Source organism: Diabrotica virgifera, chromosome 3, assembly GCF_917563875.1.
Source record: "Diabrotica virgifera virgifera chromosome 3, PGI_DIABVI_V3a".
Classification (NCBI taxonomy): domain Eukaryota; kingdom Metazoa; phylum Arthropoda; class Insecta; order Coleoptera; family Chrysomelidae; genus Diabrotica; species Diabrotica virgifera.
In genome coordinates, this window is record NC_065445.1 from 270,086,077 (window position 1) to 270,101,078 (window position 15,002).

Consider the following 15,002-nt stretch of genomic DNA (forward strand, 5'->3'; position numbering starts at 1 on the left):
GTACAAGTCTTACAGTCTTTTCAATTTACTAGGTTTTAGTCTGTGGTTTAGCCCTTGTTCTACCATTATTTCTAAGCCACCAAGTAGACGGTTTATATAAACTACCCTCCGCACAATTTACAATAGTTTTCATACAAACTTAATGTAGACAAACCTTTCTGTACCTTGCTGTTATGTAATCGATACAAACTTTTTATAGAGGGAAGAGAAGTATTAAGTTTTAATCCACAAGCGAGTAACTTGGACGACAAAGCACCCAATTACACCTCTGTCCGAGATCTCTACGGAAAAGACGAATCTGTTTATGTGATGGATGCAAAAAACGCTGGAAACATTGGAAGATTTTTGAATGTAAGTTCATTATATTAACTTTTAACATCACTCAGTTAAATTAAAAAAAATGGTACAGTAGGATGTACTGTAAAGCCAGGAGTCCAACAAGGATGGATGTTATCACCTCTTATATTTAACATGTATACAGTAAGGTCTTTTTCAATTCGAGTCCCTTTCCATCCCCTGACAGGTATTTCTAGGTTCACCCGTTATCAAAGAGGCTTTGCAAGAAGAATTGAATCGAAACGCACCGACTGGTTGGTAAATATATCTAAATATTGTACCAACGTATGCGTTTAGCGATCTCTAACGAGGGAAGATGAAGTGAGAGTCGATAACGATTAAAGTAAACTTAAAGATGGTAGAAATTTATTCCACTAATGCATCAAACAGTTTACCCATATAAACTGCTATCATATTGTCATATAAACCGCTATCAGTCTTCTTGCAAAGCCTCTTTGATAACGGGTAAAACTAGAAACACGAATTGAATCAAAACGAAGTCATCTACACTAAGCATCAAAATTAACGCACTACCTTAGAAATTGGACATTTTTGATATCTGGTATTTCCTTAACCTTTTGTCCGATTTTAGTGATTTTTTTAATGTTACAGCTTTTTCTTCAAGAATATCGATGTAATAATATTGTTGCTAAACAGATAAGTGTCATTGTATACCGGATGCAACAATAATACTGTGTTTTTTCCTCAAAGTTTGGAACACCCTGTGGAATATTCTAGCGTATATAAAATATTGATATTAAGGCTATGGGTACATAATTTGCAAATATTTTACGGCTATCCCTACTTTTTCTGTCTTTACACGGCAAATTACGTGTAGTAAAATTCACACTGGTATGGATATGTAAACATTACTAGAATGTCATTCTACTTGAAAATGTCATCATTAACTTAAAGAGATGGCTTTTGAATGTTCTTGGATAACTGTTATTTTTGTATAATTGCAAATTATTAATTCAGTTAATAAATGTGTTAATTTTTTCACTAACTACGTATTCAGTGATTGTAATAATTATTTATATGTACAACAAAAATTAATACTCAATCGAGAAAAGAGGAAAAGTGTTAAAGTGATTTTTTAATAATATATTGTTACTATGGAACGCTTACAATTTTGAACATCTTTAACAACAAAATACTTGGATCACAGAACATATTATCCTGATGTATTCTCTGCTTGGATCTTCCACAAATAATACACAATAAATAACTTTTTGTTAAGTTCACGTCTTAAATCAATTATTTATCAAATACACTATACAGGGTGGTCCTTAAGTAATTTTACAAAAAGAAACAGTAGATTCTACACTCTAAAATATTACGATTTAACCCAACTTACTTTAATAAAATATTGATATTAAGAAAGATACAGGGTGGTAAAGTTAAACTTATTTTTTATTTATTATTGAATATTTCCTGACAGGTATGAGATAACAACATGAAATTTGGTATGTGGGGGTTTTTGGGTCGAGAAAACTAAATTCTCTACCAAAAATTATATATACGCCTTTCAGCACTCATTTATTACGTTCAATTTTTTTATCCCTCAGTCTGTATAATTTTGACATTAAAATTTTTATTCTCCTATTAGTTTTACTTAAAAAAAGGTATACTTCTTTCATATCCCTAAACTCAACCGTTTTCGAGATAAACGCATTTTAAATCTGCGATACACCATCATTTTTAGCATAATATCATTGTAGTTACACCCGAAAAATAACTTAAAACCATAATAATTGTGCCAGTTCTCAAATTGTCATTGCATCGCAAATTCCATTTGAAGAAATTTGCGATACATTTTTGGATAATTTTATGGTCTTAAGTTATTTTTCGGGTGTAACTACAATGATATTATGCTAAAAATGATGGTGTATCGCAGATTTAAAATGCGTTTACCTCGAAAACGGTCGAGTTTAGGGAGATGAAAGAAGTATACCTTTTTTAAGTAAAACTAATAGGAGAATAAAAATTTTAATGTCAAAATTACACAGAGCGAGGGATAAAAAAAATGAACGTAATAAATGAGTGCTGAAAGGCGTATGTGGCGTCCTCTGGGCAATACATAATTTTTGGTAGGAAATTTAGTTTTCTCGACCCAAAAAAAGTCAGGAAATATTCAATAATAAATAAAAAAAAGTTTAAATTTACCACCCTGTATCTTTCTTAATATCAACATTTTATTAAAGTAAGTTGGGTTAAATCGTAATATTTTAGAATGTATGTAGAATCTACTGTTTCTTTTTGTACAATTACTTAAGGACCACCCTGTATATCAATATTATTTAATCAACAACTCAAAATATTCCCCATGCCATGTCAAATATTTAAAATTGTCACTGATTGTCAATGTCTAACTGACAATATTATATTCGACTGAGTGAGTTGTAAGACAAAGATAGATTTGGAAAATATTACCACGGACATGGTGTCCATTTTTTTCGAATCCTGAAAAAACTATAATATACTTTTAAAAAAATTTTAACTGAATTATTACCGAGGGCTGAAAGTCCTCTTATCCTCTGAAATTTTCTCTTAGTTTTTCACTTCTGTAACTTATTAAAATAAACATTATAGAAGTTCTCAGGGACTTTCGGCCCTCACTAATAACGTAATCTTTCATTCTGCGTTTAAATTTTTCAAAAATACTTATTAGTTTTCTCAGGATTCGAAAAAAATGAATCCCCATTTGAATAGCATTGCAGTCGAAAATACGTACCCATCCTCTTAAAACTCAACTGTAGCCTTAGGCTTTCTTAACATTTTGCTTTTTGATTCATTCGCTTATGATGGATACTAAAAAAGTTAGGTACTTTAACAACTAACAACGTTCTTCATCAATACAGGGTGTTTCTAAATAAAAGCGACAAACTTTAAGGGATAATTCTGCATGAAATAATAATGACTGTTTGCTTTATAAACATATGTCCCCAAATGCTTCGTTTCCGAGATACGGAATGTTGAATTTTTTCTTACAAACTGACGATTTATTTATTGCTCTAAAACCGGTCGAGATATGCAAATTAAATTTGGCAGGTTTTAAGAGGCAGTTATTGCGCATTTTTTGGCATACAATTAAGAATCTTTTATCCACTTCAATGGTGACTATAAAATTCTTGATTGTATGTCAAAAAATGCACAATAACTATCTTAAAACCTACCAAATTTCATTTGCATATCTCAACCGGTTTTAGAGCAATGAATAAATCGTCAGTTGGTAAGAAAAATTTGAACACCCCCTATCTCGAAAACGAAGCATTTGCGGACATACGTTTATAAAGCAAACTGTCATTATTTTTGAAGTTATACTTCTTTACCGGCGATAGAGGGTGATTTTTTTATATGTTAAAACCTATCAGCCCGGCGCATGCGCATTATAACTTTGTTCTGATTGGATTTTCAAATGACATGTCAAAAATTATCCGATATGGCAGCTGTGGTTTGGAGGTAAAGGTAAAGGTAAACAAATGTATAATATATTAGTTTTATTGTTGTGAGGACAGAAACAAAAAAGTTTATAATATTGTAGTGACTTTTAAATAGTTTTTAAAAGCAACAGGTACGTAATAATTGTTAATGTATCATCGGTATAAACCTACCTATTTGATCTGCCAAAATACATAGTATGTAATACTTTTATTTATATAATTTGATTACCATCAAAATTTCTATCAATATTCACCTAATATATTGTTTTTTTACTCTATGTTTTGTTGTATTTTTTCAATTCTAAATCATTTCAATTCAAAATTAAAATAATTTGATCAATTTTCAAAATATCAAAATATCACAAGTTTAATCCGTTTAGTTAGTCGATCTTCGTAAATAATGACACATAGTGTCCATGGCTAAGCGGAGAAGGCGAATGAATTCCAATACCAACCGCTCTTATCAGCGCTGGTTCGAGTCCCAACAGAAACTTTCTTTTTTGTTTTTTTTTTTTAATACATTTTATGATTGTAAGTATATTTATTATATAATTGTATTTTAAGAAAATACGTATTTAGTTAAAAAAAATTTCGACAATTAATGTTCAGACATCATTTGTGGCTTGTTTAATGTGTTTGTGTGTGTTTTATTCTTTTATTATTTTAATTTTTGGCATTGTTCTAATAAAAATGTTTGAGAAGTAGTAAGCATAAATTAGTTTAATATTTAAACAAAATATAAATAAAAAGTATATTAATTTCGTTTAAATCATATAATAGAAGTATAACTTCTTACGTGCGTACAAAGTACACACACATTCTTTTTTTCATGCAGAATTACCCCTTAAAGTTTATCATACTTATTTAAAAACACCCTGTATTGACGAATAATATGGCTAGAAGTACCCAACTTTTTTATTATCCAACATAAGCGAATGAATCAAAAAGGAAAATGTTAAGAAAGCCTAAGGCTGCAGTCGAGTTTTAATTTTAATATTTTATATACGCTAGAATATTCCACAGGGTGTTCCAAACTTTGAGGAAAAAACACACTATCATTGTTACACCCGGTATACAATGGCACTTATCTGTTTAGCAACAATATTATTACATCGATATTCTTGAAGAACAAAGCTATAATATATTAAAAAATCACTAAAATCGGACAAGTTTAGGAAATACGAGACATAAAAAAAAAATGTCCCATTTTGGTGGTGCGTTAATTTTGATGCTTAGTGTATTTTTATTTTGTTTCACACTATACTCGGTGCAGAGTACAAAATGATTTATTTATTTATTTATTTATTTATTTTACGGGCAAGCCCAATTCTACAAAAAAATACATAGTGTACAGAAAAAAAAACAATAACATAATATAATATAAAAAACAGACATACAGAAATATAAATATAATATTAGAAGTAAATATGTACTATGAAATAATATCATAAAACCAAGTTAACAAATTACAAAACCAAGTTAACAAATTACAGACGGGAGTCCGGTCCTGAACATGGTAACACAAACTGTGTTTACATTTCAGTCCCAAAAAATCATCTTTTTTCAAGTAGTTTATATCCAAATAAACTTGAAAATAAGCAAAAAGTAATAGTATATAGTGCAGTTACCTTACGGAATAAACCAGTGAGTTTTTATTATTTATTTATTCAAAACATTACAAAGCATACCGTTTGTAAGGTTAAGTGACGGCCGAAAGGCCAGTTCTCGGAACTAGTTCTGGTTCTGAAACTGGTTCATAATTACTAATGAGTATACCAAATGATACCAGATCCGACCTAACTAACTTGTCAACAATCATGACTGAAGATCATCAACAACCTCAAAACAAAACCTCATATTCAACTGTGCTTAACAATGCTTCTTCAATTCAATTTCCTTCAAAGCTGCAAGCAATTTTATTTAATTCGCTACCTGATACTAAAATAGAAGAGTACTTAATAGCACTTGGTGAAGTTGTTCATCCACGGAATATTTTATTTTCATCAAGGCTATCAAATAACAGAATATGTATTTATCTCTCCAGCGAATCCCTGGTGGAAAAATTTATGTCCGGTCCAGCAGAAATAACAATTAAAGGCGAAAATCTAAAAGCACGAAAATTGATAACTCCAAACGAAAGACTGTTACTATCGGGTGTTTGCCCTTCTTTTCCACATATTCTAATAGAGAATGAGTTAACCAAATTCGGTCTTAAATTAATGTCACCTTTAACCTTCCTTAGAATCGGTAGTCAACTTCCAGAATTTCAACACGTCCTCAGTTTTAGAAGACAAACTTATATTCAACCACTTGCAGATATAGACCTTCCCTCTTCTTTCTTAATGACATATGATCAAACTTCGTATCGCATATATTTAAGTTTAGATAAACCTTCATGTTTTATCTGTAAGAACACAGGTCACATTGCAGCAAATTGTTCAAATCATAATCAACAAAACGATTCCTCTCATATCCAACACCAACCGCAACAACCAATACAACAACAACCAATACAACTACAACCAATGCAACAACAACCAATACAACAACAACCAATACAACAACAACAACCAATACAACAACAACCAATACAACAACAACCACAAGAATCCCCCAAGTCTATTCCATCACCCCTAGAAATGGAACCAAATCATCCAGTCGGTAATTCTAATGCCGAACCTTCACTTAACCAACAAACAGATACTAATTTAATGCCCCCCGTATTAATTATGGAAACTAATTGTATATCTAAGGATCAGTCAACGACCAATAAGAGAACAATTTCGGAAATTAATACTACTCCATCTCCCACTGAAGAATTAAATAAAGAATTTAAAGTACCAACACAAACCAAAAAGAAACAAAAAAAGCAAACTGAATCTACCAGATCAATTCAGGAAATAATGATGCCAACAAAAACAGTATTTCACGATACGTCAAATAATTTTAACTTAACATATGAACAAACACTTGACTTTTTTGAAAATTATACTAGCTCGACTGATCCCATTAGTTTATTACAAACATACACAACGGATATACCCAATTTTATTTACATGTTAACAACAATTAAGCCATATTTTACAGAAAAAAGCATGAAAACCAAATGCACTAAATTAATAAACAAAATCGAAAAAATGCTAGACGATCCCGCTTATCAAGATAGTGATTGTTCGACAAATTCAGCTCCAGAAATAAACTAAAATCTTCGAACCGATACTACAAACTCCTCCGCCCTGGACCTTTCCTCCCGCAATATGTGATCTAACTCTTTCTAAATACAATAAGCTTGATACCCCTTATGCAACAATTAATCAATCTTTTCTCAACATACTTGCTTCTTTCCCAGATCATTGTTATATTTATACAGATTCATCTAAGACTGCTGATGGTGTGGGATCGGCAGTTGTAGATTCAAACAATATATTACAATTTAAATTATCTTCCACTTGCAGTATTTACTCTGGAGAACTATATTCAATTATGCAAGCCCTCATTCACATTCGTACTCAAAAAATTCAAAAATCTGTCATAATTACCGACTCTCTCAGTGCATTACATACGATAGAACAGTTATATACAAGTAATCCTATAAGTATTTTAATAAAAGAACAATTACATTTACTGAAGAACACGATGCAGCAAGTAAGCTTTATATGGGTTCCATCACACATTGGACTTCAAGGAAACGAAAAAGCAGATTTCCATGCCAGAGAAGCAATACACAGTGCGTCTTCAGTGTTAGTGAACTTAGTGCCTGTTTCCGATTACAAACCATTCCTTAAAGAAAAAGTGTTAAACAAATGGGAAAACGAATGGAATCTTTCACAATCATCTCTACACACAATAAAGCCCTCAATTGAACCTTGGTGTGAGATAGACCTAAATCGCCAGCTGTTTGTGAAGCTAAATCATTTACGCATAGGGCATAGCAGACTTACTCACAGCTACCTAATCTCCAAGTCAAATCGCCCTATTTGTGACCTGTGTAATTGCGACATCAATGTAACACATATATTAATAGAGTGTCCTAAATATCTTAATGAAAGACAAAAACACTCCATACCTCTCAATATAAAAGCAGCCTTAGGATCACACTGTAAGCTTACGCATTTGTTTAATTATTTGAAAGACATTAATGTTTTAAACAAACTATAACCACTGTTAACATTTTATAAACCCCATTCTTAATTTGTAAATTATTATATTGTTTCCTAAATGTGAACTTATGTAATACCTAATCAAAATGCTATTAGATTTAAGTAACCATGTATCAATGACAGTACAGCTAATAACCCAAAGTGGTTGATGCTGATAATAAAAAAAAAAAAAAAAAAAAAAAAAAAAAAAAATTACAGACGCTTCACTCAAATATTGATCCCATCTAAATTTCTTTTAAAACGACTGATGGAGTTGTCGAACAGTTGTAAATTGCAAAGGGAGTTTGCTAAATTCAAGACTCTGGGTACGAATGAAAAAAGTGAATAATTAAACCTGTGGAATGGTACATAAAATGTTCGGACTTGTCTAGTGGTGCGAGGTGGTACAAACAGTGCGATCTTATTAAGTAGTTGAGAACAACTGCATATACCATTTAAGATCTTGAATAATAGCAAAAGGTCCCTTTGTTTTCTCCTGCTTGCAAGAGAAGGGACCTGCAGTTGATGCTGCCATACAGCGTAATCTTGATAGGTATGAAGCTTAAAAGCAATGTAACGGAAGAAACTATTTTGGACTTGTTCAAGTTTCCTAATGTAGACCAAGTAGTGTGGGGACCACACTGAAGAACAATACTCAAGGTGAGACCTGACCAAAGAGAAGTAAAGAACTCTAATACTGGATATGTTTGTAAAATCACGAGTTGTTCTTTTTACAAAACCCAGCATTTTCATAGATGTTTGAATGACATTGATGATGTGAGTATTGAAACAAAGAGAGTTTTCCAGTGTAATCCCCAAGTCCTTGATTCTATTAACAGTGTTGAGCAATTGGCCATCAATGTAGTAGTTTGATAATATTGGGTGGTGAGTACGGTTAAAGTTAATTACATGACATTTGATTGAATTAAGGTTCATACCGTTAAGTGAACACCATGCAGAGAGGTTATTCAGTTCTGATTGCAATATGGCAGCATCATAATGATTTTTTATAACTTTAAAGCACTTCAAGTCATCAGCAAATAGCAAGGCGTTACAATCGTGAAAACAGTTGGTAATATCATTAATAAATATATTAAAGAGTAATGGACCCAAATGGGACCCCTGTGGTACACCTGACTTAACTGGAAAGGTTTGTGAGTAAAAGTGGTTTACTCGAACTTGTTGAAATCTTTCGGTTAAATAACTCTGTAACCACTGCAACAAAGGTCCACTTATGCCATAGGAGCTAAGCTTTTGAATCAGGAGTTCATGATTTACTCTGTCAAAGGCCTTGGAAAAGTCAGTATAAATTGAATCAACTTGAAGTCCCTCCTCCAAGGCTTCAGACAGAAAATCAACATAGGTCAACAAACTCAGTTCAGCAGACTTACCTGTAGTAAAACCAAATTGCTGAGAGTTTAGGATCCCGGAGCTATCGAAGGTGAGGAAATCAGTTATAATACTCTCAAACACCTTTGGTATAACACTAAGAATAGATATAGGGCGGTAATTACTAATATTAGATTTATTACCAGATTTATATATTGGTGTGACAAGAAAGTTTCCAAAAGTCTGGAAACTGACCTACATCCAAAGATTTATTAAATATATGAAACAAAGGTCGCGATAGTACAAAACTGAATTCCTTAAGAAAATTAGGTGGTATACCATCAGGCCCAGGACCCTTGTTGACACTTAATGATGAAAGCTTTTCGTAAATTTTGGAAATCTGGACACGATATGATGAGATATTGAGTTGAGACTGAATATGGTCAACATTGCAATTTAAAGTAATATCACTATAAACTGATGAAAAGTGATCTGCAAATAAGTTGGCAATATCATTGCCACATGAAGCCACAGAGTCATTCAGGGTCATTGAGTCAGGTATACAATTGTTTTCACGCTTGCTACCTACAAATTTCCAAAAATGCCTTGCGTTATTTTGTATAGAAAATTCGGTGAAACGTATGTAATTGTCATAACAGCATTTAGATAGATTTTTACAATTTGTTCTCAGATGACAAAAATCAGCATAGCTTTCAGGAGTCTTTAAGGTTTTATAAATTTTATGAGCTTTTATTTTTTCCTTTAACAATTGCTTAAGCTCAGAAGAATACCAACAAGGAAATTTCTTAGTACTAAAATATTTAACTGGAGTGAAATGTTCAATGAGAGAGTAAATAATGTCATAAAACATAGCGATCATGTCGGAAAGATCTCTACCATGAAACAGGTTATCCCATTCTATATATTCTAGACATTGGTGAATTGCTGGAAAGTTTGCATTACGGAAATCATAATAATATTCGTTACCAGAAATTGACCTATCAAAAACATTAAGCTGCAATGATGTTAACAGAGGAGGATGATGAGAGTCAGGTGAAACCAGAGCATCGTCAGCTTCAGAAATGACAAGCTCTTCTGGGGCCAGGATAAGATCCAGAATAACACCCCTGCTATTAAATATAAAGTTACATTGAAAAAGATTATGATAAGCACACATATTTGAAACAACCTCAATGGCATCAACTACAGCTAGAGGTGATGAAGTTTGTGAGGTTGCAGAAGAGCAATAATCTTCAACTCTCCACCTAGCTGAGGGGAGATTATAGTCACCAAATAAGTGAAATTTCAGGGATGAAAACTGTTCACTTAGAAGCATCAGTTGGTCAGCATGAACTTGATAGGTGTAGGCTGGAGATTGAGGTGGAATGTATAGAGCTCCCAGAATAAGTTTGCCGTGGAACCGTACAAACAGCTGTTCAATAGAAGGATCAGATTGGATTCGTAATGATGAATATTTCTTTAAAATAGCTATTAATACTCCACCCCCTCTAAGAGATGAACTAGAGGCAGGTGTACGATCCTGTCTATAGATATTGTAATTGACAAGACCAATTTCAGCATCAGCAATGTCACTATTGAGCCAAGTTTCTGTAAGAATGATAATATCATAGGTACAATTAAAAACATTGAGGCTTAATTCAGTAAGTTTTGTTCTGAGACCCCGGACATTTTGGTAATAGACTGTAAACTTGCCCAAGTCAGTAGAGTTTAAAGGTTTTTTTGAATGATTTTAGGTATGTTATTGAAATACTTAATCGTGAGATTAACCTCTCCAGCATTTTGTCTCTCTGAAAGCTCGGACCTAAGACTATCTAAAAGCTTTCTTTGGTTAGGGGTTTGATCTAAAATAAAATATATCTTTTTTTTACGACTAACTGTTTGTTTGTTTTTAATAACATGAAGAGCATCACTTGCTGAAGAAAAAATTACTTTAATGGGACGATGTCCATTCTTGTTCACATTTCCAAAGCGTAAGATTTTGACTTCATTTGTGTTGATGGAGGCATGGGCCTTTGATAAAATAGATTTTACTTGAGAAGCATCTTCAGAAGTGTTACTTAATTCAGGAAGATTAAAAATGAGGATGTTTTTAGATCTTTTTTCCCGTTCATGAAGCTCGTTTACCACATCATCAACAGAAAATGAATTAGCACCTTTTTCAGCCTTAAGTTTTAACATGTCCTGTTTCAAAGCACTAAGTTCATTTTTAAAATTGTCAATTTCCCTAATAAGTTTGGGTACACTTTTAAAAGATAAACGACAATCAGCACAAAAATACATTAAGGTTCTTTTTTGGATAACAACAGCGCGTAGTTCAGAGGCGCATAAACCAGTACAGTGTTCAGACTGGTGCACAGTAACATGGCAGCTATCACATGCGACAAACTTGTCAAGAAGATCATCATTACAACTGGAACATTTGCTAACCATTTTAAAGTTGAATTGGAGATATTAAGTTCACTAATGAAGCAAAATCAAATTAACACCTGGCCTATAATGAGTAAAGGTTCTGCTTGCTTAAATTAAATCCATATACAAGCCAAACTCATTAACTGGCCTATCTTCAAATTACCTTATCAGAACTAGTTTTTTGTAGAATTAAAATTTTTAGTATTTTATTTTTAGCAGTATATTGCAAATTACACAAATACCTCAAAAATAGGACAAAAACGGATACAGCCACTGTATAACTCACAACTTTGTCCACAAAATGATATTATTTTCAAAATAAAAGACTCACTTTAAACTATGAAATTCAAAGAATTTTTAGGAGCAGATGTTTTGTGTCTGTTGTTGACAATTAGTTTTTTGTGACTGAATTTTTGATAGCGGTTTGTTTATATGGGTAAACTGTTTGATGCATTAGTGGAATAGATTCCTAGCATCTCTCAATGGCTTGGCTAAGCCTTGATTATATTGTTTACTTTAATCGTTATCAACATTCACTTCATCTTTCCTCATTAGAGATCGCTAAACGCATACGTTGGTACAATATTTAAATATATTTGCCAACCAGTCGGTGCGTGTTGATTCAATTGAGTCTTCTTGCAAAGCCTCTTTGATAACGGGTAAACCTAGAAACACGTGTCAGAGGATGAGAAGGGACTCTAATTCAATCAAAATGAAACCGTCTATTTTTTATTTAATTATAACTTTGTTTTAGCATTCCTGTTCGCCAAACGTGTTCGTCCAGAACGTTTTCGTTGATACTCATGATCCCCGTTTCCCGTGGGTATCATTCTTTTCGTTGCACCATATCAGAGCAGGAACAGAACTGACGTGGAATTACAATTATGACATTGGCAGCGTTCCCGGTAAAATGTTGACCTGTCATTGTGCCTCAGGAGAATGTAAAGGGCGTTTATTGTAATCTGACAGAATTTGTACTGTTCTGCAGGTAAGTGTTGTGTTTCAAAACTGTCTTTTCTCCGTTCTTTTAGGCACTAATGTTTAGTTTTAGTTGACTTTATTTTTAAATTTTTTAATTTCTAAACAAATGAAAAACACTGAATTTATATCCTTTATTTTACAAACTACGATATTTAATTTATTTATTACACCAAATCTAATACTTTATCTACATAATTACAATTTCAAAAATATACCGCGCCCGATACATTTCAATGTACACCGACGTATTCAAATTCACAACTGCCCTACTAATTCCAAAAACCCCCTATTACGGAATAATTCATCTTATTCTAGAATAACAATCGAAGGGTTATTTACATAAATATCAAATAAGTCTTTTCTAGAATGAAAAAGAAGTATCGAGGTGTGTACCTGTTAAAAAGGTCCACCTTTTAAAAGCATTCACAAACAAATAGGGTTTGTCATAAATCAATCAACCACAGCTGCATAGATCACTCTATAAAAAAAAGGTTCTTGGTAAACATCTTCGCCGTCTGTTAGGCAGGGAGCTGAAAACAGTCGGTTGACATAATTATGTCACAGTTGGTATCCTATAGTTGTAGTGGGGATCAAGCTGACATTATTTTTGTACAGCGTTGTCACATTGTCGAAATTGTAGACAATACATAACGCTCATACTCACTATTTTAGATTTGCTTAGATTACACAAAATTTTGTCAATCATCTAATCAAAGACAACACATATTTATTATCTTGTTGTAATGTGTTCACCCTTGTACTATATTATTTTTATTTTGTTTCAGGCAATGGAGATGTATTATTTCATACATTACGTAATTATTTATACCGTTTATAATAGTGTGCTGTATTTTATTAATTTCGTGTATCAAAATTCAATATTTCGTTCATTGATTTTGTCTTTCATTGTGCAAGTATTAGAATAATATATAATTCACTAGATAAATAAAGATTTTGATAAGAAAGTATTTTTTTAATATCCCTCCTTTACCTTCAAAATCTACCCTATGCCGATGTATGCTTTTACATTAGAGGTAAAATTCAACCTAAACTGTAGGGATTGTATTAAAAAATAACTTCAATATTCGACAGAACAATATATTCTATAAGTAAAACGTGTTCTAGAGAATTTCTTTGAAAAATCAATACTTTTAGACTTGATTAGACAGTTCAGCAAAAAATAATACTAAAACCTAATCAGCAGGTTGCTGCATGTAAGAATGAGCTAGACGTCCTTCTAGTGCTTAGTAGGTCTGAGAGGGTCTATAGCGAGGGTTACAAAACAAAGAAGTAGGAATACAATCGTCTCCTGAGCGATGCAAGAAGTGCTCATTATGAAGAACGTATAACAATGAAAGCAAATCAAAATGTGTTTTGGCAGAAGAAACTTCGAATATTAGTGGTAAGCCTGAGGATATTTCTAATAACTTTAACAAAGGCTATAGCGGGATAAGATGGTCAAAAATGCCCCCGCACCGATCAGCCCCGCTACTTATGTTTTTGATAAAGGATATAAAATTATACCCTCGTGCAAATTTTTAGCTTCCCAGAGGTCGTAGAACCTCTTAAATCGAGAAAAGAAGAATTTTTAGGTTTTATTTTTTTGTGAGCGCAGTTTTACTTTAAAGAATCTGAAAAAATTCAAGAGGATGTATATTTTGAATACAAAACAGCCTGATTTTTTTCAGATCTTATAATAAAAAATGAGCCAAGGAAAAATGTTTGAAATTTTCAAAAAAAATTTAGGTTATGATATGATTTGGCCAACTTTTGAATATTTTTTGTCGTTCTTTGGAATGGCAGAGGCAGATTTTTTAATATCTGAGCGGAAAGAACGAAAAAATTGAAAAAACCGATTTTGGCTGTCTCGAGATGCACCTCGGGACAGCCAATTTTAGGATCCTGACTACAACAACTGAAAAAAACACTAAAAGTGTGAATTTTGTCATAAACGTGTGAATTTTGGTATGTGGGGTTATAATAATATTTGGAACAGCTTTTCCAAATAACTTTCTTCGATATCTCTAACGCGGAGCAAATCGAATCGCATATCGATAATTCACCCTGTTTGAAAATTCGCAGTAGACCGCGTTTAAAATTTAAATATCAGTTGACTCTTTTAAAAATTGTGAACCATCAACCAGTATGACTGTGACAAATTTTAAATCTGTATATATTTTGATAGCCGAAATGTAGGGGTGTCTTCATCTTAAATGCGACACACCGTATATTATCAATTTGATAATTTATTGCAACTAATAAAGTCGTATTTTTCATACCTACTTAGATTCAAAATACTTACTAATTCACTAATTTTATCATAAAAAGTTCAAATTTATTGCAT

General features: G+C 32.4%; 1 protein-coding gene across 1 annotated transcript in view; it reads left to right on the forward strand.

Annotated features, from left to right (window-relative positions):
• LOC114328293 (histone-lysine N-methyltransferase eggless) overlaps positions 1-13,623 on the forward strand; it is a 91,146-nt gene extending 77,523 nt beyond the window's left edge. Inside the window, exons 15-17 of the mRNA XM_028277115.2 lie at positions 200-351; positions 12,432-12,665; positions 13,444-13,623. Of these exons, the coding sequence (XP_028132916.2) occupies positions 200-351; positions 12,432-12,638 (359 nt within the window). The 3' untranslated portion in view covers positions 12,639-12,665; positions 13,444-13,623. The remainder of the gene's footprint in view (positions 1-199; positions 352-12,431; positions 12,666-13,443) is intronic.
• The last annotated feature ends 1,379 nt before the right edge of the window (positions 13,624-15,002 follow it).